The following is a 24,335-nucleotide window of genomic DNA, read 5'->3' on the forward strand; positions in this document are numbered from 1 at the left end:
TCAGAGATATAGAAGACACCAAAAAACATTGTGCGGACGCTGTTTTTGAATCGAGCAAAATATTCCTATTTTAGCACCATACTAAATTTGCTACTCACGATTTGACGAGTAAATAGGACACGTTTTGCTGGATTTCGCTACCGAACCAATCTCAGACGCATGCCATGTTAATACACCGATGTTGTCCACAAAGCTGACGTCTTTAGAGCATAGAGCTGTGGTGTGTAAACATTTACAGAGCAACATAATTAATGCATGTCCTATATATTGTCTCTTTCTCTTTCTATTCTTCTCCTATAACTGCCAATTCTATCTCTGCATCTTCTTGTTTTGTCAACGAATGAATACTATTCAAAGTGTTAGCCTGATAAACCTTGTTATAACGTACCTATTACAGTGATATTGAAATCGCAAGTTGCCGTAACACCACTGGTATCAATGGCAGAATATGTTACTATTGTAGAACCAACATGAAATCTGTCATCAGATGAATGACTACCAATCATCCTCACATCTTGTCCAGAGTTGTCCGTTGCAACGGCTGACTCCCATCTTACTGGAGTTGATGTATTACCAGTGTACACGGTAATTGATATATCTTCAGGACATTTGATGGACGGTGGTTCTGTGTCTAGTAACAAATCAATATGTCTACCATCGTTATCAAGATAAAATGTTAAGTTGGTTTAGATTGATGATAAGTTTGTAAACATTGCAGAATATCAAACCATCATATCAAAAAATTGTTATAAAAAGTGGGTGATAATAAATAACATGGGTTGTATCGTGGCCACCGAGCTGCATTGGCTAGATTTTTATATACATATATATTGTAGCAATTTTTAACATAGATTTTTGTTTCTATATCAAATTATTTATCTTTTCTTGCTTTTTGTGGTAATTTTAATTTTATAAACAGTACATTTGTGTGCAAATTGAGGGCGCTATTTACATTTTAATTTAAATTAGCCAAATAAAATACCTTACATTTCATGATAAAAAGTTTTTAGAAAATTCTGTTGTCATTATTTTGTTAGTCTGTTTGCTGATGTTCTAATACCATTTTACAGTGTCTACCCCTTGTAAAGATGCAAACAAGATTTTAGATAAATAGGGCCATCATTGTATAACATTTCTTTAAAATGACTCCGTTTTACATACCATTAAACAACCGTGTTCGTGGTCCACAGAAAGATCTTATGTATGGCTTACTAAGTTAGAAAACCTCATCTTCTGTAAATTTATGTGTTTGTATTCTTGAAAAAACTTTGTATTAAACGTATCAGCTATAATGTTATTAGGGTTCAGAAATGCGTGCGACACGTCTTGACTTACCATAAACAAAAAGCGTAAAGTTGCATTTTGTGCTGAACACCGATCCTTTCGATGCCATCCAAATCAGAATATGCTCACCGATGGAAAAAGAACTGTGAAGTGGTCGATTTGACGTAATTTGTAACTGTCCTTCATAGCCCTGAATATATGGTTCTGGCCATGTAACATTATTTGCGTAAGCTGAACCTAGATCTGTTGTTACGCTGAAATCTGCTGGGCACTCGATTGTTACCTCTGAAAAGTATGTTTATTAACGTAATATATCAATAAAAATGATCGAAAAACACTTAATATGAAACTAATTTTTCAGTTAGGGTCGACAATGTTCCGGTTTGCGTGTACTAAATATACTGTGTTCCTAATCATAACACAGTATTCGGCGTCTCGATAATTGATTGATGCTTTGAGGCTTAACTTACCTTTTACAACGACTCGAAACATGCAGCTATCAATGTTACCAGATCCATCTTCTACCGTGTACTTCACACCGGTAGAACCAACCTGAATTCTGTCACCGGGTTTCAATGAGGATATCACTGAGCTGATTACACCAGAGTTGTCGTTTACGTAAGGCGTGCTCCAAGTCACGGAAGGTGTGTTGTTGGGCTCTACTAATACTAGTATATCTTCAGGGCAAATGATAACCGGATTCTCTATATCTGTGGATTGAATGAATTTGGAATAACATTTCAATAATTACAAAAGCGGTGTGGGATACTTTGTTATGATGTTAGCATAGATCAAACTAATCAAGTGAAAGTGCCAGGTACGAGTGTACTAGCAACTTAACCACACTTTTTTATCTGAATGTTATTTCAATGCCAATCAAGAACTATGAATCTGCAACAGGCATTCCAAGGACGATTTAGCGGGCTAAAACGAAAACAGGGTAATTCTGGTCGACTTAAGTCCTGTAGATGGAGCTGACCAGCTCGATAAGAGGCCACCACTCCCCTCCCTCACCAGATACGATACTGTAATAAATAAGTGAGCTTCGAAAATAAATAACTGCAACTAGCGCAGTTTTGTATTATTTCTGACCAAGCGATTAAAAAAAAAAAGGTTGTACCCCTGGTGTATATGTAAATTCTACCTTATTATGTTTCTTCTCGGCCCCTCATACACCATGCATTGTTTGGTAAAGCAGGAAACTATGAAACTCCTAGACCTGTCCGACTGCTAACCATGACTTTATAACTTTACACAATAGTAATGACTTACTTCAACACGGTCAAACTTGGGGCCACGGAAAGTTTTATAAAATGAAACGTAATTGGTCGGTAGTATTTATGCTTACCATGTACAGATACAGAAAAATTGCATTCTGTAATTATTTTGGATCCTTTAGAAGCTGTGTAAGTAACAACGTGATTCCCAATTCCAAACGAATCTCCAAGGGGTCGAGTTGGCAGTAGGTCTAGCTGCCCCGTGTATCCATGAATGATTGGATGGGACCATGTAACGTTCGCTGCAAATGACAAACCATTGCTGGTTGTCACATTGACATCTGATGGACAGTACATTGATACCTCTGTAAGAATATCAAAACATTCAAAACAATGTTACGTTTTTGTTCATTAGTCTTGTGATTTGGACCAGTGACAAGCGTTGCCATTTTCTATTACTTAATTTATACCACTCATTTCCAGAATCTACTACGCACCGGGGTGGTTCTTCAACAAAAAAATGAGTTTGGGGACGTGTCACGCAGACTCCGGGCGCAGACTTACGGATGCTGACTTTCTCAATACCTAATTCTTGCAGTCTTTGCAAATTAGTATATAGAATTTTCACACAAAAAACACCACAAAGGCACAAAAAAGTTGCCCAAATTGGGTGCTTTTATTGGGCAAATGTCCCTACATTATTTACATACATTTTGCAAGTGTCCACCAGCCAGCTCGTCAATATTATTAAAATTGTTGGCCAGATATCATAAATCTTTGGGTTTTTAAAACTTTTTCTTAAACTTTTTAGATTAGTTTTACCTTTTACCTCTTTAGTAATACTCGAAACAGTTGGTGCGCTAAACTGGTTGAAAGTGCGTATAAATAATTAAGTAGTTGTATCCAAATTTGGTGAGAAATGCATAGACCTTAACCGTAATACTTTACTTTATTTGTCAAGTATATACTTACCTTGAACAATTACGTTAAAGCTACACTCATTGATATTCCCAAAACCGTCCTCAATATTGTAAGTGACATTGGTTGAGCCAATTTGAAAGATATCGCCAGATTTATAGGAGGACGTTATTGCAGTAATAACACCCGAGTTGTCTTTTACGTATGGCATACTCCAATGCACAGAATCGGAACTACGGAGCTGTACTGGTGCCACTACATCCGCGGGACAAATTATGACTGGAGGCTCCTTATCTGTAATGTAATAATAAAACTTTACATTTATCTCCGACAGAAAAAACTGTTGGTTTTATAATCCTACACTGCTAATAAATATTACTTAATGTTGGGTAAAACGGAAACATAGCCAAAAAAAATGTGCCAAATGTTTATTAAATTGCATGTACTCATATTAAGTATAAATGTAATCAATATTGATTTTTTTAAACTAAATTTGTTGCTCTGTTCCCGTTAAACTCACCAATGAGTTATTTTGACTAATTTCTATTTAGAGTGTAAGAGGCAGTAAGATGGTTTTGACAGGCTCCCATTTACCGTACCTCATAACCACCTAGTTTGTCAAGTTGTGGGTTTTACTTTTCCTCTTTCAATAACTTTTATTTAGGGGTATCGTTCATTATTTTCACGCTTCCCTTTCACTGGGCCCAAATTTGTGTATACAATAATTAGCAAGTATTAAGGGAAACTCATTCGAATTTTGTTACTGCGCGCGTTAAATTAGTCAATCGCACGCCCTCGTAAAAGCACAATAGAGCGCTTCAGTCACGCATTACCCCATACTATATCGATCCACGATATTACGAGTCCCACTTATTGCGAGCTGATCATACTGTAGTATAGGGAACTCACCTTCCACCTTTACTTCAAATGTGCAATTAGTCACGACTGTACCATCTCTATCAGATACGTCATACGTTATCAATGAATGCCCAATGGGAAACTCTTGCCATAGCTCGCCGCTTGTATTGACCTTCTCATAACCTTCTCCACCGATAACTTCCGGAGCGTACCATGTTATATTCGCATAAGCTGAACGAAAGTCTGTTAGGGTGTGCACGTTCTTTGGACAATTGATCTGTACACCTTTGATCAACAAAAGATAATAGAATCTTTACTTCCTTATTGTTATATTTTCTATTTAAAAAACAAACGCTTCACATGTACTTCGTAATATAGATATTTTTATAGTGTAATGTCCTTCGTTTGCAAAAGACAATGCAGTGGACGCGATTGAAATGGTGTTTTGTTAGCGGATCGTCAGACGATCATAATTATCGATTTTAATCAAGTTTCCTACAGTAACCCAGGTTTTTAATAGGTTGTCTAAACCATGAAGCTCAACTGGCTAAGTGGTTAAAGACGCAGGTCTTGGAAACCTGAGCTCCATTCCCAGGTGATTTTTATTATATTGCTACGGCAAAACTGTTGAAATCTTTCATCAACCAGCTTTTACATCTTTATAATACTTTCGACACATCACGGTCATCATATTCGGGATATTTGAAGATAATTTTAACTATATAAAAATTGACACACACCTATTACTTCCACTGTAAACGTGCAATGTCCGATCTTGCCCATAAAATCCGTTGCTGCATATTCAATGGTCGTCAATCCTTCATAGAATACAATCCCAGACATGTGACTCTGATAGGTTAGAGTTGCAGTTCCTGAAAAGTCAAAAATCTCTGGCAAATCCCAGACGACCTGCTTTGGCTTATTTTTCTCCGTTAGCTCATAGGCGTTATCTGGACAGAATAGTGTTGGTATGTCTGGATCTGATTACATGAGAGAATGAGAGATTCATTTGATTATATTAGGGTGGTGTAGGCTTTACCTACATTTGTATTGCTCTGCGTGCTAGCCATAGCTTCAACATAAAAAACCCCAAGTTTTGAGATATTTTCTCAAAATATCAAGAGCTATTTCAAAAACCACTGAACCAATACCAGGCTTGTTTGTACTCATTTTAATGCATTTTACATGCTGATTCCAAATATGGGCATTAAAATTTACAATTCTGAAATTTTTGTATTTTCACAAAAGAAATGAATCTTGTCGTCTGCAGTCGACATCCGCGTCGAGAGAGTTAAAAAAAAAATCAATACTAACCATAGACAGCAATGGTGAAATTACAAGAAGTAATCAGTTGTGAGTCTGGATCATAAACCATATATTCGACGACAGTAGGTCCAACTGGAAACATGTCTCCAGGTATCTCATTAACTGTAAGACTTGTCTTATTCGTGCCACCAATGACGTCAGGGTGGTCCCACGTGACAGTGGCCATGGTGAATCCTTTGTCGATCACAGTGCTGATGTTTTCTGGGCATTTGATTTCTACACCTAAAATATAGAACATAAAACATTGTCATAAAGTGACAACACTATAAACGTTTAGAAGGTAAAAAAGAAATGTGTCTGCCCAGGAATCGAGCTAAGGTCCTTAGGTTTGCGGCTTCCGAGACTTGGGCGTTCAATATCCACTTTGTCATAATATGCAGAATAAAAAAAAACGAAATCATAAGAACCACTCAACCCTAAATCCTTTAAAAATATTTTCCCAATTGTGAATTCGTTAGTTCTCGAAGCGTCGTTAAGGTGTCGAAAACAAGAAACTGCTCCACGGACAAACGTACATTTCAAGTAAGGTCAAAATTCTAAAAACAAACTGCCGAAGTTGTACATACATACAGCAAACAGATAAACTGATCCCCAGCGAAAACTAAATACGAAAAACGTAAAGCTTACCTTCGATGTGTACCATAAAGAAGCACTTATTCTGATTTCCATAGGGATCCCATGTCGCGCAAATCACCTCGTGTAGACCAACTGAGAACACAGCTCCAGAGATATGTGAACAGTTGATAGTTACATATCCAGAATTATCAGTAGCATTGACAGACTCCCATGTGACATATGGCTCAGTAGAGGCATCCGTATATATAAGAATATCGGCAGGGCATGAGATGGTTGGAATCTCGATATCTGTCCATGTAAATGATAGACATTTGAAACAATTATGTAGGATTTTAGTTTAGAGGATAACAATAGCCTAATTTTCGCCTCCTGTATAACGTTTGAGATATGTTTATTAATTACAAATTAGCATAAACCTTCGGTATGTTTTACATAAAGTTATCTAGATATCGAAATAAATATGGTGGGCGCCATCTTTAAGCACAGCTGATATAGCATGTGGTACCACCATAATAGGAATGAGGCTACATGCATTTAATCAGGCTATAGAATATAGCTTAATCTATTGCGGTCTCTGTACCACTCATAGTTTGCCCGGCCAATATTCAATTTATAATAGAGCATTATTGTATCCAACTGATGAATAAAAATGCCAATATGGATGCGAATTTAGAGCGAGATGTGTTATATTAAAATCTAATCTCCCAAAACGCACTGTTTATGGCATTGAATGCCAGCGTACTAAAAGTTACGCATCGAAGACTGAAAACCAGAAAGCCAGTGACACAGTGTGAGTTAAGACTTTCTGTTTCTCAGCCCTCGATATGTATTTTCCGGCCCATACTAATAACCATTATTACATTTTGTAATTTCGATAATGTTACCTAATACGGAAACTCCAAATCTGCAATTGGTAACGGTTTCATTATCAAAGACACTACGTGCTTCATAAGCCACAATTGTTAGACCTATCTGGAAGTCATCCCCAGGATTGTGTGTAGATGATATAGAGATGTACTCGCTATTACCAACCACTCTTGCTGGATCCCAATATACGTGGGCAGAGTCACGAGCAGGTTCCGCTGAGAAAAGGATATCACGTGGACAAACTAAAGATATTGCTGTGGAGAAAACAAAATATATATATATATAAAAGAGGGAAATCTGTTTCATCTGACCATTGGATGTATTCAAACAGTGCAACATAAAATAAATAAAAGGGCAGGGCACATGTGACACAGTATCCTACAGGGAAAATCACAATGTATATAAACGAAGTTAAAAAAACACCCGACATTTCGAAATAGAGCTGGTCTCTACCGGTTGCGTATTTTTTACCACTAGAGTTTTTCGATACGTCGGCTTCTTTTTGGACTTTCTATATCTAGTGTCTTCCCCAATTAGATGATGCGTCCTATTTTCCGAATATTAGTGTTTTGTACAACACTACACTGCTTGATATTCAAAATGTTTATATGGGGGGTTGTAGAATAAGGAGATTTCTATAGCGCCTTATAGACCCGTAAATAAAAGGATATAAAAGCGCTTTACCTTATTCCGCTACCAATTGTATACATCACACTATGTGCATGTTGCTGTCAACAATAACACAATCATACCGACGCCTAATCCCGTAACAGTTCCCCCACATTTCCCTGCGTGGAGTGAGTCAAGCGATAAAGTGTCTTGCTCAAAGACGCAAAGCGTTTGCCCTGACGGGATTCAAACCCACAACCTTGCGGTCATGAATTAAAAGCTCTAAGCGTTATACCAATTAAACTCTAGATCCATGCAAATGGAGAATTTTTAAAGCACTCCATATGGCTTACCATAAACATTTACGTCAAAGTAACAACTCGTCACTACATCGTTATCGTCGCCATAAACAACATCATAGATTACTCGAGTAGAGCTGGCAGGAAATTGGTCTTCTGGTGAATAATTTGTGATGACTTTGATGAGTCCTTCCCCTCCAGTAACATTTGGAGGCTTCCAGGAAACAGTAGTGAACATCATGTTAGCGTCGATTGGTTTGTGGATATCTGCTGGACACTTGATATGTACGGCTTAAAGTAAACATATTCAGATGAAATGGGAATGCAAACATATTGATATCGCTACTCTATACATTCATTTTGTTGAGCTGCTTTAAAGCAGATGAGACAGAAGAACCACGCATCGAACACTAGCACAATAATACATGAAATTACAATGGAAACATGACACGTATAAACCGTAGAAAAAAGCTTGGGACACATATGCCTGTTTGGAGACCAATACAAGACCTTTCACTTGCTTAGCGAGCGCTCTAACCACTGAGCTACACATACTGTCCCTCAAGTCTGGATATGAGCAGTCAGGGTAAACAGTACAAAACAACACACAACATACTAGCGTACGAGATCAATTAATGATGCTTACCCGTCAGTCTAATATATATCACACAAAGAAAGGAAGAGTCTTACGCATTGGATTTATTACGACTAACCAAAAATTAGCAAACCTCTATTGTCATCATTATTTTGTTACAAAATAAAGAAATAAGCATACTGTTTAAGGTAGGTTATATACAAGGTGAGGACCACTTACCTATTACATGAACATCAAAGGTACAATTTGTTACAAGCTTGCTGCTATCCATTTCAAACACTGAATATGTAACATTTGTTACACCGACACTAAACAAATCACCAGATTTATGGGATGCGATGACCTCTAATCTGTCATCCTCATGTAGTGCTGGATCCAACAACAAAGATTCAAAGTCAACAGAGCTGTCACTCTCTAATGAGCTCCAATAGTCTGACATTTTCTGATCGGCAGGAGTTACTGTAGATGTATCTATGTTTTCCTCATTAGAAGCGGCTGTTGTTACTTCGTCTAATCTTGAAGGAGTCTCAATATCATCATTAATAGATGTAATCCGTTCTGTGATAACTTCCGTTTCATATTCTTCAGATACAGGTGTCGCGTCAGTAAATTCTTTTGCCTCTGTACTTGCCTCAATCAAGATCGAGTCATCAATACCCTTCGCAGATATCAAACTCATGCTTCCTACATAGTCAGTCGTAGAAATTGATGATTCGCTAGATTCAATGAAATACGAGTCGCTTGTTATTGTGTCTGTTTCTTGTATAGCATCAGTGGTATACTTAACGTGTTCGCCTCTTTCTGTAGTAAACGGTACTACTTCACTGACTTCAGTACTGTACATGTTTCTTTCGCGTATTTCCTCAGTAAAGGGTATATTTTCAAAGACATCGAAGCTGGGGATTTCATCGGGGTCATCGTGAGTGGTAACTCCAACTCTTTCGTTTCCAACAGTGAGCCTTGGTGGGTCCCAAAATATTTGCAAGTTGCCAACAGCTTTGTCAACAGGAATTTGTATGGCGTTTGGACAAGTGATGTTTACAACTAGATGAAAAAGCATATCGTTATCGGTGACAAAACAACATAATAAATAATAACAATCAGAAATTGTTGTAGTTTATCTATTAACTTTAAAATAAATGATTTGGACACGTCGGTTATAGCAAGGACTCTTGGGTACCAACAACTTCTTAACATAATCAGGGGCACGAATCAAGGATTTATAAAGCGAAATTAACATTCCTCAATACGCTATACAAGAGCAACAGATTAAGAATTACAGAAAAGTATAGAAACCAGATTCAGCAAGTAATAGAAGCAAAAAACGAAGCATACAGTGATATATGATACAAAAGCACAAACAACAGAACATTCAAATACAGCCAAGGCAGACGAAATATCATATGTTTTACAGCAAAAACATGAAACACAAATAAGAAATACAGGAGAATGCGTCATCCCTTATACACACCCGAACGTCCGAGGCAGCAAAATGCAAAACAATGCAATGCAAGAAAATACCATTTGGTCAGCATTCCTTCTACTTGCACTGTAAAGCTGCAGATTTTAACGTTTTTATTATATGCCACAGCAAAATCATAAAACACAAATACGAAATATACAGGATAAAGCGGCATCCCTCTATGCACCCAAACGATACGCCGGAGAAAGCAAAACGCAAAACAATGCAATGCGATGCGAGACAATAGAAATTGGTCAGAATACCTTCGACTCGCACTGTAAAGCTGCAGTTGTTGACGTTGTTATTATATGCAACAGCAAAATCATAAAACACAACAACGAAATACAGAATAAAGCGGTATCCCCCTATACACCCAAACGATACATCTGAGGCAGCAAAATGCAAAACAATGCGAGAAAGTGAAAGTTGGTCAGAATACCTTCGACTCGCATTGTAAAGCTGCAGTTGTTGACATTGTTTGATGAGTCTGTGGCTTGGTAGTGAACAAATGTATCACCAGCAGTAAATACATCACCAGAATGATGCGATGACGTCATACTGACGTAACCGGAGTTGTCCACAGGCATTGGTTCATACCATGTAACGAGAGCCACATTGTGTGGGCCAATCAAAATATTGGTATCGTTCGGACATGTTACTTTTGGTGTTTCAACGTCTACATTGGTTAACAAATGAGAATAGTAATAATTATAATACACATGATATTACAGTTTCATCATCGGTATCCTCCGATTAACACAAAAAGAGTGCAGTGTATAAAGTTTATTATTAGCTGAACTAGTTATACCAATTGAGGCAGTCCTCAATAAAGAAATGTGACACAGTGTTCGGTCTAATTTAATTATCATTATTGCACATGCACAAATAGGAAAATTGAAACTCCATTACTAACTACACTACTGCTTTGACATAAATACACAAACAAATGATACATTTGATAAAGATAGTCGGGTAAGTAAGTATGGTAGGGAAAAAAAACCAATTATTCTTAAGAAAGTACATTAAGTTGAAAATCAAAGTATAGAATCATAAATATTAGTAGTTAAATTATATAGAAACATTCATTTTAATAGAGTAATATTCATTTCATGCGTTGTAGTTGGATGCTCGAAGCAGAGGTCCATCCTAATCACAGATCAGGCTTAAAGCCACAATCAGGAAACTATGATGATATGGACAATTCTTACTTTACCAGTTTGTATGATACCACAAGTCGAATTCACCGGTAACCATTGCAGTTATCATTTACACAGAGAAATTCGAAAGATGATATGATAATGTGAGACTTGATAGTGCAATCAAAATATTAATCGAGCATTGGATGCATTGAATTTAGGAATATCCACTAAATGAAGATACATTCAGTTGCATATTTATCTGTCGCAAAGAAAATCCGACATGGCTCATCGCGATCTTCCACAAAGATAATTACCGCACTCGTACAATCAGTACAATCAGTACCGGCGACCTGTCCTACGTAAATGTAGCTTAATGTGCGCGAAGACATTCTTCTTACATGGATGACAGGTAAATTTAAGTCTTAGAAGAAGTACACCTCCGGTAGGCACAGTGTGAAGGTAATGCGAACAATTGTTACACACCCAAGTGCCTATCTTCCTTACAGTTTGGGCCAAATTGCACAGCAAAATAGTACTGCCGAGTTCAATGGAAAACGTTCCGATCCTGAACCGAAGACAGTGCCGTTACTGTGTACACACTTTTTTTTAAAAGAGAAGATTGAATATGTTGTTTCTTCATTAACAGGTGAAACATTTCAACAGTATTAAAACTAATACTACAATTACTCACCGACTACACTAATGGCAAAGTCACACTTGGCAACAGTCCTCTCCCATGCCGTGTGTATCAAATAAGTCACTGTAGTTGTACCTAAAGAGAACTTCATTCCAGACTTATGGGACGCATTTGTGTACACAAGTCCTGAGCCTCCTTGAGCCTGAGGCTCTGTCCAATTCACAAACGTGTAGTTGACACCTTCATTGGTTGGTATTGATATATCACCAGGACACGATATTTCTACAGCTAAAGTAATTGAGCAAAAGTTATTAAGTATTAGCAAAAAGTATTAGCAAAACAAGTTAGTTTTCCGTTCGGTATTTGAAACCATTTTAAAGAAAAAAATATTATTATTAGGGCAGACCTTTAGATAATTTCATACCTTGCTCACATACAGATCCCACGTATCCAAATGTACAGTTACAAGTCCATGGACTAGAGCAAATACCACCATTTTTACATTTTGGTGAACATACAGCTGTAAAATAAAGTTAAACGTGAAAACAAATGACTTTTAAATGTTCGTTTTTAAAATAAATTTTAACTAAGTTTTATTTATAAGTTCTATTTATAGGAATTCCGGTGCTTTAATGATAACTATAAATTTTTCATTCAATAACAACTACAACAGCAACAACAACAACAGCAACAACAACAACAACAACAACAACAACAACAACAACAACATCATCATCATCATCATCTTACTGACATAGCCATGGGTATTTTCACTATCTATATGACATGTTAATTTTATAATCAATAAGATTTGTTCAAGTGTCTTTTTATTGTTTCTTGACATACAGTCTGAGGTACATGTACAATGGCCGAGACTATAACATATTCCACCATGTTGGCAATCTGGCGTACATATTGCTATAAGAAAAGCCAAATATATTCGACAATCGACAATTCAACCTCATTAAACAAGCTCTTACAATGAATTACGGTAGCATACATACGTGTTTGGCATCGGGATCCCGTGTACATATTGGTACATGTACATTCCCCAGGACTAGAACAAGTTCCACCATTTTGACATTTTGGGGTGCATATAGCTGTTGAATTAAAATAAAAGTGAACGAGAACGTCAAGTTAGTATTATGTCAGAAGAAGTCAGACATAATCAGGGATTCAATCATGTTTTACCGTCGTTCGCTACCTTTTTCACGCACACGACGCGAACACATGTGTCAGAACGTTGATGAACAACGGTGAAACATGATTGATTCCCTATTATCTCTGGTCCAGTAAGAGCGACATATCCACTCCTCCTCTATGTCCCAGTTGACACACTAAATCAAAGTTAAGGCTGCAGATGTTAAGATAAAGGCGAAAGCATTTGTTCGTTTTTGTCTGAACAAATATATAATTCAACGAATTTGCTGATTCGATTCAGGAATATACGGATGCTTATTGTGCAACTTACGTGTTTGGCATCGGTTCCCTGTGTATACATTGGTACAAGCACATCGTCCAGGACTAGTACAAGTTCCGCCATTTTGACACGCTGGTGAACATACAGCTTTAGATAAAAGAATATCAAAATAATTATATTGGTAATAAATCCATATCTTTTATTCTGTAGCAATGTAAACTCATTAATTTGCAAGCTAGATCGGCTCATGATAATTTATACTCGCCCCTTGTATAATGTTGTAAATGTAGCAAACTTTGCAAGTTTAATGCGAGTGAAAACGGTCACTAGCAAGATCACCGAAGACTGACACGGGTCAACTGCCATCATGGAATCTGTAATTTGTTTTTCGAAGATGTATTACGTACAATAATGTCGATATTGGCAATAATAAGAAGGCAATGCCTAAAATGGAAAATCTTGACCACCTCACTTGACATTCCACCTTGGAGCAAGTCATGGCGACATATTCGTCTGTTTGAATTCATGTCCTCGTGTGATAAAAATTATCAATCTACACTAATGCCAGACAAGAATTATTGCTTTAGAAATATTGGTAATGTAAAGAAGAGCATAATACTATTGAAATTTCATTTGTGTATGATAATACGTTCTGTATCTAATCAGTGGGGTAGCCAGGGCCCCCCCCGCCCGTCATGGCCGTCGGTTCATGTAAGGCCGTCGGTAGGCGGAAGGCGTTGGGTGAAAAAAATGGGTTAACATTAGAACTATCTTTTACTAGGGTGACAGAAAAAAATGGGAGAATTGTAAAAATATATGAAAAATTGTGAATGGAATTGAATTTTAAATAAAAATTGTGTGTATTTATGTTGGTACTGCCTATAACCTTTTTTTTTTTTTCTTCACTTTTTCAAACCATGCAAAAAAAATTGGGTCAAAAAATCACAACTTCCGTCGGCAAAAAATATTTCCGTCGGTACATTTACAAGTTGTGTCCCCTCGATTCCAAAATCCTGGCTACGCCACTGTGTATCTTAATCATAGCGCCCTCAAACAAGGTCAAAGCAACAATATCAAAAAACAATAAGCTATCTTAATAACATTTGGACACATGCTTATGAGCTATTTACACATCCAGATTTAATAATCCATGCATTAACCTACGTGTTTGGCATCGGTTTCCTGTATAACCATGGGTACATGTACATCGTCCAGGACTAGAACAAGTTCCGTCATTTTGACACGATGGTGAGCATATAGCTGCAAATATTTACAGAAAAATAGATAATCATTATATATAATGCATTTTCGTTCCCTCGATTACAAAATTCAAAGATATATACGGAAAGCATACGAACGACTTACGTGTTTGGCATATGTCTCCTCTCCATTCCGAAGTACATGTACATCGCCCAGGACTAGAACATGTTCCGCCATTCTGACATCGTGGTGTACATATTGCTAAAATATAGACAAATATAATAATATCTATTAAGGAAAATGCATCATCCTTGTTGGCATAAAAAACATTTTTTCTTTATTAGTGTCATTACTTGAATTCAAGAAAGATAACGGGACGCACACGATATTCTCTTTGGAACTTGATCCGGTAAAAGGGGCTGAAATCGTTTGTCGTCACAAACTAGCTCTCATTTGGCGCCATTAAACCTGCCACCCTACGAATCTGCCTAGTTTGCCTATAACCATAACATCTCGGCAAATAAATAATTGAACCAACAAAATGTTTAGTGCATAGTGCAAGCCAGGCGAAATGATTAATGGCTTTAAGCTAAAACTCGTGCAGGGCCCTCCTTCTAAAGGAGTTATTTTGAAATTTTTCAATCGAAATGCAATGTCCAATTGTTGCTAATTCGTGCAGTAAAAACATTTCTTCTGTCTTTTGAGAAAAAATAGCGTTATCTTTAATATACATAAGCATTAACTTGGGATTTCAAAATTCTCGATTCTCGATAAAGTGTATGATATAACTGGTTAGTAAGGCCCTCACTTCCACGTCTGTTCAGGTATTCGTTCCATTAACCGCCCATGCCCCTATAAGCGCCCAGCCAGCGATTTTACTACACGGGATCCTCCATCATGTAAGAACCAACTACACATAAAACATGGAACCGTCTATAAAATCAATATTTTGGGCCATTGTTTACGTTTGCAATTATGTAAACAATGTCAACAATAAGCACCCGCCAAAAATAACGTTGTTAAGCGCCATTGGCGGTTAATGGATTGAATACGGTAATTGCCTTAAGGTATTGTGATCTCATTAGTGTTGTTTTTTATTTCACTATAAAACATACGTGTTTGGCATCTGTTTCCTGTGTATCCAGTTCTGCATGTACACCTATCAGGACTAATACATCTCCCACCATTTTGGCAGCTTGGGGAACATACAGCTATAGGGATAATACAAGAACAAAGTTGCGTTATTCGCAATGTCCTTGGTGTCCGTATTTTGAAATGCATCAACAACAATAACTGATATTGAAAGAGTAAAAGTACATGTCGAATAAAAAGAATCCTCATTCCTTTAGACATTTCCAAGATTAATAGTCTTTTTCTTAATTTTCCGAATACTATAGAATAGTGTAATGGTTGCTGAAAAAAAACATGCCGTCATGATCATTATTTCATCCAAGGTCAATGTCACAATCCCAAGTAAATTCTACACATGTACAACGTCACATATCCTAAAAATGACGCGATATTGCTATAGATAAATGTTATATGATCAAGCAAAACCAGTCGGAAGTCGGAAATATTGATTTTGAGATAGCGCCAAACAAAGGAAGTATTACCTTTTGTTTCCTACTATTTTGGAAGCTATTTAACTATTCATATCTTTTGAACTGGTTTTCCAAATTCAATGGGGTTTTCTGCAAAATGTAGCTTTGTAAATGCTTTTTACAATCCTATAAAGAAACTGAATGTCCGACGACAGACTGATTTTGCTTGATCACACCACAAATGTTAATGGAGGATGATCCGATTGCATTACACAGCGTCCCTCACGTCCCTCCTGTGAAACGTCAAGGGTATACTGTATAAATAAATAATAAATAACCCACTATAGACACGTTTGACTCACAAAAATAAACAAAACATCGTTCAGTCCTAATTCTTCTTATTATGGTCTATGACAACAATTGCTTTAGTGCATGTGAGTCTCCAGTGAGAGCCTTTCTAAAACAAAAGGAGGAAAATTCCTTTGAACATAGACATTGTATCAGATGCGGTGAAAATAGATGATTTTGAACTCCTTATTGGCAACATTCATCGACTCGACCCCACTTGCACCCTCATTTTAGTGATACCAAAATAAATTTTGATTGCAAGAGAAAATGTGATGATGCGGTTGTTGATCAGAACATCCTCCTATCATGCTCTTACCAGTGGAACATCCGGAACCTGTCCATCCGGAGCAGCAGTAGTATCTCACACGGTATCGATATCTTTTCGTGTATACTCGTGAGTAGCACGCTTTATATCCAGTACGGTATCTATAGATATGAATGCGACAGCGTGAGAAAACGGTAAGAGTCACACGATATTATGAAACATTATTGAATAAATAAAAATATATCAAATTTGTTAATTTTTCTTTCTTAAAATGAATGGAAAACTCATATCATTGGGCGCGATTAAACTAAATTATATGTAAATAGGGCCCTCAATTTGCACACAAATATACAATTTATAAAATGAAAAAATTACCACAAGAAGGCGGAAAGAGATGAAAATTTTGATAAATAAACGAAAATCTATGTTAAAAATAGCTAAACAATATATGTATATATTAGTATGATAGCTATTGATATTTTTCAGGGCTAGAATTGAAGATTATAAATTAATGATCACATCAAACAACCGTGCGTAACCGATAAAAAGATTATAATTAATAGTTCAATATGAACTTCCAATTCATACGGTATGGTTTCCATGTGATAGCGCAGGAAAAGGTGGATAACCAATACAGATAGGGACTTCTCATTTTGAGAAACCTGGAATCGTCGGATTTCCGTAGGTTAAAAATCAAATTGATTCAATGTTAGGTAATGTACATGTATGACCCTGAAACTCTTTAATGCTCTATGTGATAGTCATGACCTTCAACATAAAAAGTTTTGAGATATTTTCTCAAAATATCAAGAGCTATATTAAGAACCACTGAACCAATACTAGGCTTGTTTGTACTCGTTGTGAAGCATTTTTCGTGCTGATTTTAAATATGGTCATGAATATTTACAATTCTGAAATTTTTGAATTAATTAAAAATTAATAAAATAATTGACAAGTGAAACTTGTCGTCTGCAGTCTTGTTTTAGACCATGTCAAATAAGGAGACCTCTTGCGTAATATTGTTATCTTGACAGTGTCCCAAGGACTGTAATGTGGCCATCTTAAACACATGACTGTAATATGTATGTCTAAACTGGCGGACAACAAGCGCATTTCGCAGACAGACCAAACTGATAAAACTGATAATCAAATTTCGCGGCTAGCAGGATGTGATAAATTCTTCAAACCTTACCTTTGTATTTTAGTTTGAAATTATTTTACAATACAATACAATTTTACAATATAAATACAATAATCCTGAGAAAATTACTACACATAATGTGCAATTTCCATTCGAAATATATTTTGCCTAAGATTTTAGTATCTAGATTATCCAACTTGCTAAAGGTGTTATGATATAATACACTAAAGTGACGTCATACTGAGACTGTTGGTACTGATGTTGAGTTCAAAAGATTAATTTGAGTTCAATAGTGCTCCATCAACTTGCCCGCCAGCCATATAGGACCAGTTACCCATCATCAAGGTGACAACTCTCTACATGATGCAGTCATGTCTACAGTAGAATTCATCTCGACCTTTGCAGGACTTAAACCCCATTAAAAGCTATTAAACCAAGATAACACTCATTGAAGCAGCTCAACTGATTAAATCAGATCTTCTCTGGTTGTGTACAAGTGTCTGTTTTCAATGTGCGACATCGCAATAAAGCTGGTATTACAGCTTCAGTTGGGTAACCGATTATAAAGGAAACGAAAGGAAACAATGGTATGTGTACCATTGTTCACGAAATGACACAAAGACCTGCTTTTTGTTAACCAGCATTCTTCAAAATGAGCAACATAATGATTGTTGACTTAACACAGTTTGGAAATAATTTCTTCATATTTTTGGTGTTATCTGTCGTTTACATATCCTGCCTAAAACAAAAAAAGTGCGACCCTCTCCAAACATCTAAATTAGCTAAAAATTTAGGACATGTTACAAAACTTTATTTTCTAGAACCTATTTAGAATAATTTAAATGTAGCTTTTACCGTTTTTTGTGGCATCCTTCAGAAGTGAGCGGTCCGATACCAATATTTTCGGTCAAATCTCCATTCAATTAACACGGGGAGTTGGCTAGCTATGCCTTGCCCTCACTCATATTTTACAAAAGTGCGACCATTTCTGAACATCTAACCTAGCTGTAATTTTAGGTCATGTTAGAGAAATATATTTGCTAGTAGTTTTGGAGAATAAATAAAATATTGGCTGGTTATTTTTCACACAGTGATGTTAACTAGGCAAGTGTCCATTCTCCCAACATACATCATTTGTTGAGGTCACACGTCAATGGTGAGAGCACTGTGTATTGTGTATAGGAAAACGGACAGTAACTGCAGTATGAGTCCGAAGGTTTCCTAGTCCGAAGGTTCGCTATAATCATTCATGCTCGCGTTTTAATCCTAAACACTCAAAAGTGCAGAAAATATTTTCTTTTGAAAAAATAAACGTCATCTTTGTCGGCCAGATATTTTCCCAGCGTTTCATTAGTTTAAGAAAGTTTCGACAAATTTCCCTGATACTTTTTGAGTCAAGTTATTGTCTTCGCCACAGTCACTCCGTGCCTAATGAAATATGCGCAGTGTGTTTCTGCGCTGTAGTGATGATCATTCAGCCTATAGTATATGATAAATAGACGGCTTTCTGGCAGAACGACTCGTAGCACAGTGGTATAGCGTCTCGACTATGGATCCATAGGTTGCTGGTTCAAACCCCGGTTGATACTTCGTAGAATTTTAAATCTAACATATTTCGTTTCTTTTTGTTTCGTTTCTTTTTGTTAATGGTTTTTCAGTGCATATTAAAAACAATAAATGGTTGACTTTCGAGGCAAAAATATATGGATTACAACTTGCCCAGCAGCAGTTCAATTAGGGATTCAATCATTTGAATTCAAACATGATTGAACCCCTTTCAACAATTCACGTGATTATTTCATGAGGAATATCAGATAGTTATTGCCACTCAACATTACAAGAAGATCGGTGATTTATCTGTTGATATAAAACTATAGAATAAAACGGCATTTTTAGCCGCTACCTCCAACTGAATTGAACATATAAACACACAAGTTCCAGGCATGACGTTTTTAATTAGCTCACGCGAAACGCGTAAATGCCCGCTTCCGTTAAGTTGCGTTCGCGTATACGCTACTGAAAAGTGTGGATTCATCACCTATTAACAACGTTTGGCTCTTGTACAAAGGTATAGCAAGAGTTGTTGAACTACCTTTCAATAATTTTTCGTAATATAGATGGAATATCTAACAAATAATTTTAACAACTGTAAACGGGTAACTTTGCTACTTGCGCGAAGCGTTTGTACGATTCAATACAAAAAATAAGCCCAGGTTTCAATTCAAGGGTAGACGAGATATTGTTGATCGAAACAACCCCAAAAAGTCGATTTTCATTCTCTAGATCAATATATTATTGAAAAATAACACCTTGATGTTTTGCAAAAGTTTATTATACAAATCCTATACTTTGCAAACTTGCTATTTATTGTTGAGATATATACGTTTTACAAAAGTGTTGTTGTTTCAGCCCTCATTACAACATATAACTCAAACCCCAAACATGACCTACAAAAGTATATCTGTGATATTTAAATTCTTCTACACACTCGTTATGAAATGAGCAATGCATTTGTTGCCAAAGCTCATTGGCAAGATGCTGTGAACCACCAAATCGCAACAGTTTAAAATAGTTAATAACCTTAATTTATAACGCAAACATTGTCTTACCTAGTACATCTACTCCATCCAAATGCACCGCATTTTGTTGAGTACTGTTGCCTGTACGAACATTGGTAGCTTCGTTGAGATGATACAGAGTATGACTCGGCATAGCTAGTGCTGCACCTAAAAAGGAGAAATGTTATCACATTATTTGCAACTTTGTTTAAAATTATTATTCTTTTGTTTTGATAAATCGAGTGTGTAAAACAGTTAGCAATACGTTGTCACGTACCATAACTATTGAATGACGCAAGTAGTCAGATTTGATCATTATTTGTATATAGTAGGGGCTTACCTTTTGTGTGAGTATTTGCACATAAGCACATCAGCCCTCCTAAACACACACATCCCACCTCCACTATATACACGCGCGCACCTTTCACACTTCTCATCTCGCCCCACCCCATGCCACCGCGCACACCCTATATAAAATGTATGCACACACATGGAATTCATTTAAGTTTGGACTAATGTAATCGGACATCTTAACGCTTAACTTACCTTAACTTTCTCGACTGAATTTCTCCCTCTAACTTTGTGTTTCAAGTATTTGGAATTTGGAACATTTTACATTTTTACCAGAAAATCGGAGTTATTACTTACGTTGCTCCCTTTGCCTCTTGTACACACACTACCAGTAGAACGGTGAGAAATAGCAGAACCATCACGTGTCCATATCTTCTACCATTACACCTCAAATCAGGTAATATTCCCATGTTCTCAAAATATTTTTCTGCTGTATTATATCAATTATTATAATCTATAATTGAAATCGCTGCAAAAGCAAATGCTGTCATGTCAGAGAGTGAATATTTATCGTTTTGGAAGAACGTGAACAGTCTGTAACGCACATAAAAACATAATACTGATAATGATGATGACATAGACGCCGACGACGATGACGATGACGATGACGATGACGACGATGATGATGATGATGATGATGATGATATGTTTATGATAATGATGATGATGATACTGATGATGATGGATGATGATGTATATAATACTGTTGATGACGATGATGATGATAACCATGATGATATGATGATGTTGTTGTTAATGATGATGATGACTATAATGATAATATAAATAATAATATAAATAATTATCATTGTGAATAAACAATGACATTATCGACATAATCTAGAAGCAAAGCAGCACTTGCAACACTAAGATTACTCCAAAAATAAATCGAAATATATGTCCATACCCTACCTATTGCTTCCAAAACGATATGTGTGTGCCACATCAGTGCAAGCTAATATGGCTATGGATTGGTATCAAACGAATAATAACTTCCGACAAGCAACTTTTGGCCCGTATCACCATGATCACGCCAATCAGATGTTTTGCAACTGGTACATATTCAGGAAATAAAGGGAAATTTCTAAATTTCACTACAGTCAATGAAACTTTCATAAACGTCATTCATTTGGCACCAACATCGGTTTTAGGAAATCGTTTGAAGTAATAACAATAAGTAATAGCTTATAGTTTCAATGCGAGTGTATCTCTATAAAGCTTGTGCAATGCCGGTTTTTTTTTCGAGGTATAAAAAGTCTCTATACAAGATAATTTGAACGTAATTTCATCGTTTTCATTAAACTAAGGTAGGGAGGTTTATGAAATTAAGTGATTTGTGTTATTTATTTTTTTATTAAAGGGGGGGGGGTCATTTTGTTTCATATTTAGCAAAATATTCGGTCAAAATTTATTTTCTTGAATGGAAAACCCCTTGGTAAAAACTACCTTCAGTGTGCTGCATAATATACACATGTGACGATTCAAAGGCAATTGAATGGTAAACTCCCTTGGTGAAAATTACATTTAGTGGGTTGCATAGTAAACCATCTTGGTTAATGTTTTAATGTGAATACAGTTGATAATGTCACTATTTCAAGGTAAATGAAATTACAAAACGTACACGCTCTTCTGTATTAGTTCCGGAGGTGGCGGAAAATACCTAGATGAGAAACACAGTGTCAAAGGCCAAGGCAATTGTAGTATGCCTGCTGCAAAGAGATACGCATACAGATATAAACAATTATTTGGGTTCTCTTTAAGCTGCTTTAAAAATAAATGTATTTTATTATCGATTATTTGGTGATGGAAGCCTAAAAATTTCTTTCGTACAAACGCTTCTTTAAAATGCTACTTATGACAGACACAATATCAAGTAGACTAGCAACAAGAACCACTGACCCAGGCTTGTTAAATCTTTTAAATACTACTTAAAGCTCCATGACTTGTGTATCGATTGGATTCAAAGGTCATACAAGGGTCAGTATGGCTATTTTGCCAAGTTACATTTATGCACCTTCCATGATAAATGATTAGTAAACATGCTGTCTTTGAAGCCATCTATAGGTTATTTTATTGAACTTTCCCCCTTCACTATAACACTTACTGTTCATGTCATGGGAAATATTTTGTCAAGGTCATCATAGATCACCCATGGGTCAATTCCATAGGCCATATTCCGTTGAATCACAGAAGCCTTTGACTTGATTTGACGTCACGCTGATGTGCATATTTTGAGAGAACATCATTACTGCGCACTTAAAGTCGGCGTGACGTCATATGATGACATCTCAGGTCTAACAGCAATGAATTATGGGATATACCGAAAAGGTAAATTGCAAATATTAAGGTGTGATGTCAAGGTTAACAGAATAAACGGTCACAATGCATCAGTTTTAAAGCTTGAAACCTACCACCCGCGTACTCAGTCGCTTGTTTCCTGAAGCGCAAGAGCTCTAGTTGTTTTAAATCCGGAACGTTTAAATCAGAACTTTTTTAGTACTTTCCATCTGTGAAAATGTATTCGCGATCCATATTTCTTTGGCTTCTCGCCCAAAAATAATGCGGATTTGGGTTTCGTGGTTAACGTTATATCCGAATTATTTTTAACACTGAGTTTCAGCGTGGCACGGTGGTACCGAATTTACAGTTGACCCAATTGCCATAAACCCAGCATAAAATAACACTTTGCATCTCTGAAAAAGTGTTCATGATCGATCTTTCCTTGGCTTCCCGCCCAAATATAATGCGGATTGATTTTCGTGGTTCACGTTATATCCGGATTATTTGTAACATTGTGAGAGTTCCTGCATGGCACCGAGGCAGAAATATTATGCGGAAGAAAAGGTTGATGTCCTTGATTAAATCTCATCCTTTTGATGAATATGGCCAGATCTCGATCCAGAGAGCGAACCTACATTCTAATTGCATTTGTTTTTAATATAATCCCTTCTCGTTTATTTTTGATTAGGTATATTATCATGATTATCACGTTGAACGAACCGACAATCTTGTCAAAATGAATCATTTTATTCTAACAAGTAACTATTAAAATTGACAAGATCTCCGACTCATTATTTGACGAGATTACCCATTTCATTTTGTCAAGATTCTATTAAGGTGATACTACACCCCCTGATAAATTTTGTGACTAAAAGTTTTGTATATTATAGGGGCAACGAATCCAATTGCTTTACTGAAATGTCGGTGATTCAAGACAAGTAGTTCATTATATAATAAGAAATGAGGTACATTCTAGTGGTACCTCTTTTCCTATCATTAATAACGTGCCGCTTGTCTTGAGTAACTGAAATTCCAGTGTAGTAACTGGATTTCTTGCCCCTATACAAAACTTTTGTTACCAGTGTGTTATTATTTTCTGAGAAAAATGCAAAAATAGTCACAAATTTATCAAGGGGTGTAGTACCATCTTAAGTCCCTCTCTGACAACATTGTTGGTTCATTTGTGACAAGCGTCTCCTTCCATAAGTAGCATGAAAAGTTTTCAGTAACTGTTATTTTCTTTGATTTTCATCTTGGCTAACGTACATCACCCATTACAAAATACACAATCTTTAAATGCCGTGTTTTAAGAAATATCATGAGGTTGGGGTGACAACTGACAACTTAAGTCTACTCTGATCAGCTCGTAATAGGCGGGACTTATAAAATCGCGGATAGATATGTAACCTATATATTATAACAAGCATCCGTCTGATGATCGGTT

General features: G+C 36.4%; 2 protein-coding genes across 2 annotated transcripts in view; both read right to left on the reverse strand.

Moving 5' to 3' along the window:
* LOC140150035 (hyalin-like) overlaps positions 1 to 8,534 on the reverse strand; it is a 22,514-nt gene extending 13,980 nt beyond the window's left edge. Inside the window, exons 1-12 of the mRNA XM_072172040.1 lie at positions 8,009 to 8,534; positions 7,064 to 7,300; positions 6,231 to 6,467; positions 5,592 to 5,825; positions 5,018 to 5,257; positions 4,329 to 4,562; positions 3,474 to 3,713; positions 2,633 to 2,866; positions 1,755 to 1,994; positions 1,336 to 1,569; positions 389 to 631; positions 99 to 215 (exon numbers count right to left, since the gene is read on the reverse strand). Coding sequence (XP_072028141.1) covers positions 99 to 215; positions 389 to 631; positions 1,336 to 1,569; positions 1,755 to 1,994; positions 2,633 to 2,866; positions 3,474 to 3,713; positions 4,329 to 4,562; positions 5,018 to 5,257; positions 5,592 to 5,825; positions 6,231 to 6,467; positions 7,064 to 7,300; positions 8,009 to 8,195 — 2,677 coding nt within the window. The 5' untranslated portion in view covers positions 8,196 to 8,534. The remainder of the gene's footprint in view (positions 1 to 98; positions 216 to 388; positions 632 to 1,335; positions 1,570 to 1,754; positions 1,995 to 2,632; positions 2,867 to 3,473; positions 3,714 to 4,328; positions 4,563 to 5,017; positions 5,258 to 5,591; positions 5,826 to 6,230; positions 6,468 to 7,063; positions 7,301 to 8,008) is intronic.
* Positions 8,297 to 21,618, reverse strand: LOC140150036 (uncharacterized). The gene is made up of 14 exons (XM_072172041.1): positions 21,524 to 21,618; positions 20,909 to 21,080; positions 20,312 to 20,428; positions 16,613 to 16,722; positions 15,523 to 15,618; positions 14,573 to 14,668; positions 14,372 to 14,467; positions 13,259 to 13,354; positions 12,792 to 12,887; positions 12,212 to 12,307; positions 11,842 to 12,075; positions 10,451 to 10,687; positions 8,769 to 9,593; positions 8,297 to 8,364 (listed from the first exon to the last, which is right to left on the reverse strand). Exons 2-14 carry the CDS (start codon positions 21,019 to 21,021, stop codon positions 8,297 to 8,299), a joined length of 2,280 nt encoding a protein of 759 aa, XP_072028142.1. The 5' UTR covers positions 21,022 to 21,080; positions 21,524 to 21,618.
* Positions 21,619 to 24,335: the final 2,717 nt, after the last annotated feature.

The sequence above is a fragment of the Amphiura filiformis genome, chromosome 4, assembly GCF_039555335.1.
Source record: "Amphiura filiformis chromosome 4, Afil_fr2py, whole genome shotgun sequence".
Taxonomy (NCBI): domain Eukaryota; kingdom Metazoa; phylum Echinodermata; class Ophiuroidea; order Amphilepidida; family Amphiuridae; genus Amphiura; species Amphiura filiformis.

Excerpts from the sequence above, each read along its gene's own strand:
- LOC140150036 (XM_072172041.1), bottom strand. The coding sequence starts at position 21,021 with ATGGGAATATTACCTGATTTGAGGTGTAATGGTAGAAGATATGGACAC. Across the intron at positions 20,429-20,908 it reads CAAGAGGCAAAGGGAGCAAC|GTGCAGCACTAGCTATGCCG; the intron begins GTAAGTAATAAC and ends TCTCCTTTTTAG. Across the intron at positions 13,355-14,371 it reads AGGAAACCGATGCCAAACAC|CTGTATGTTCACCAGCGTGT; the intron begins GTAGGTTAATGC and ends TTTTATCTAAAG.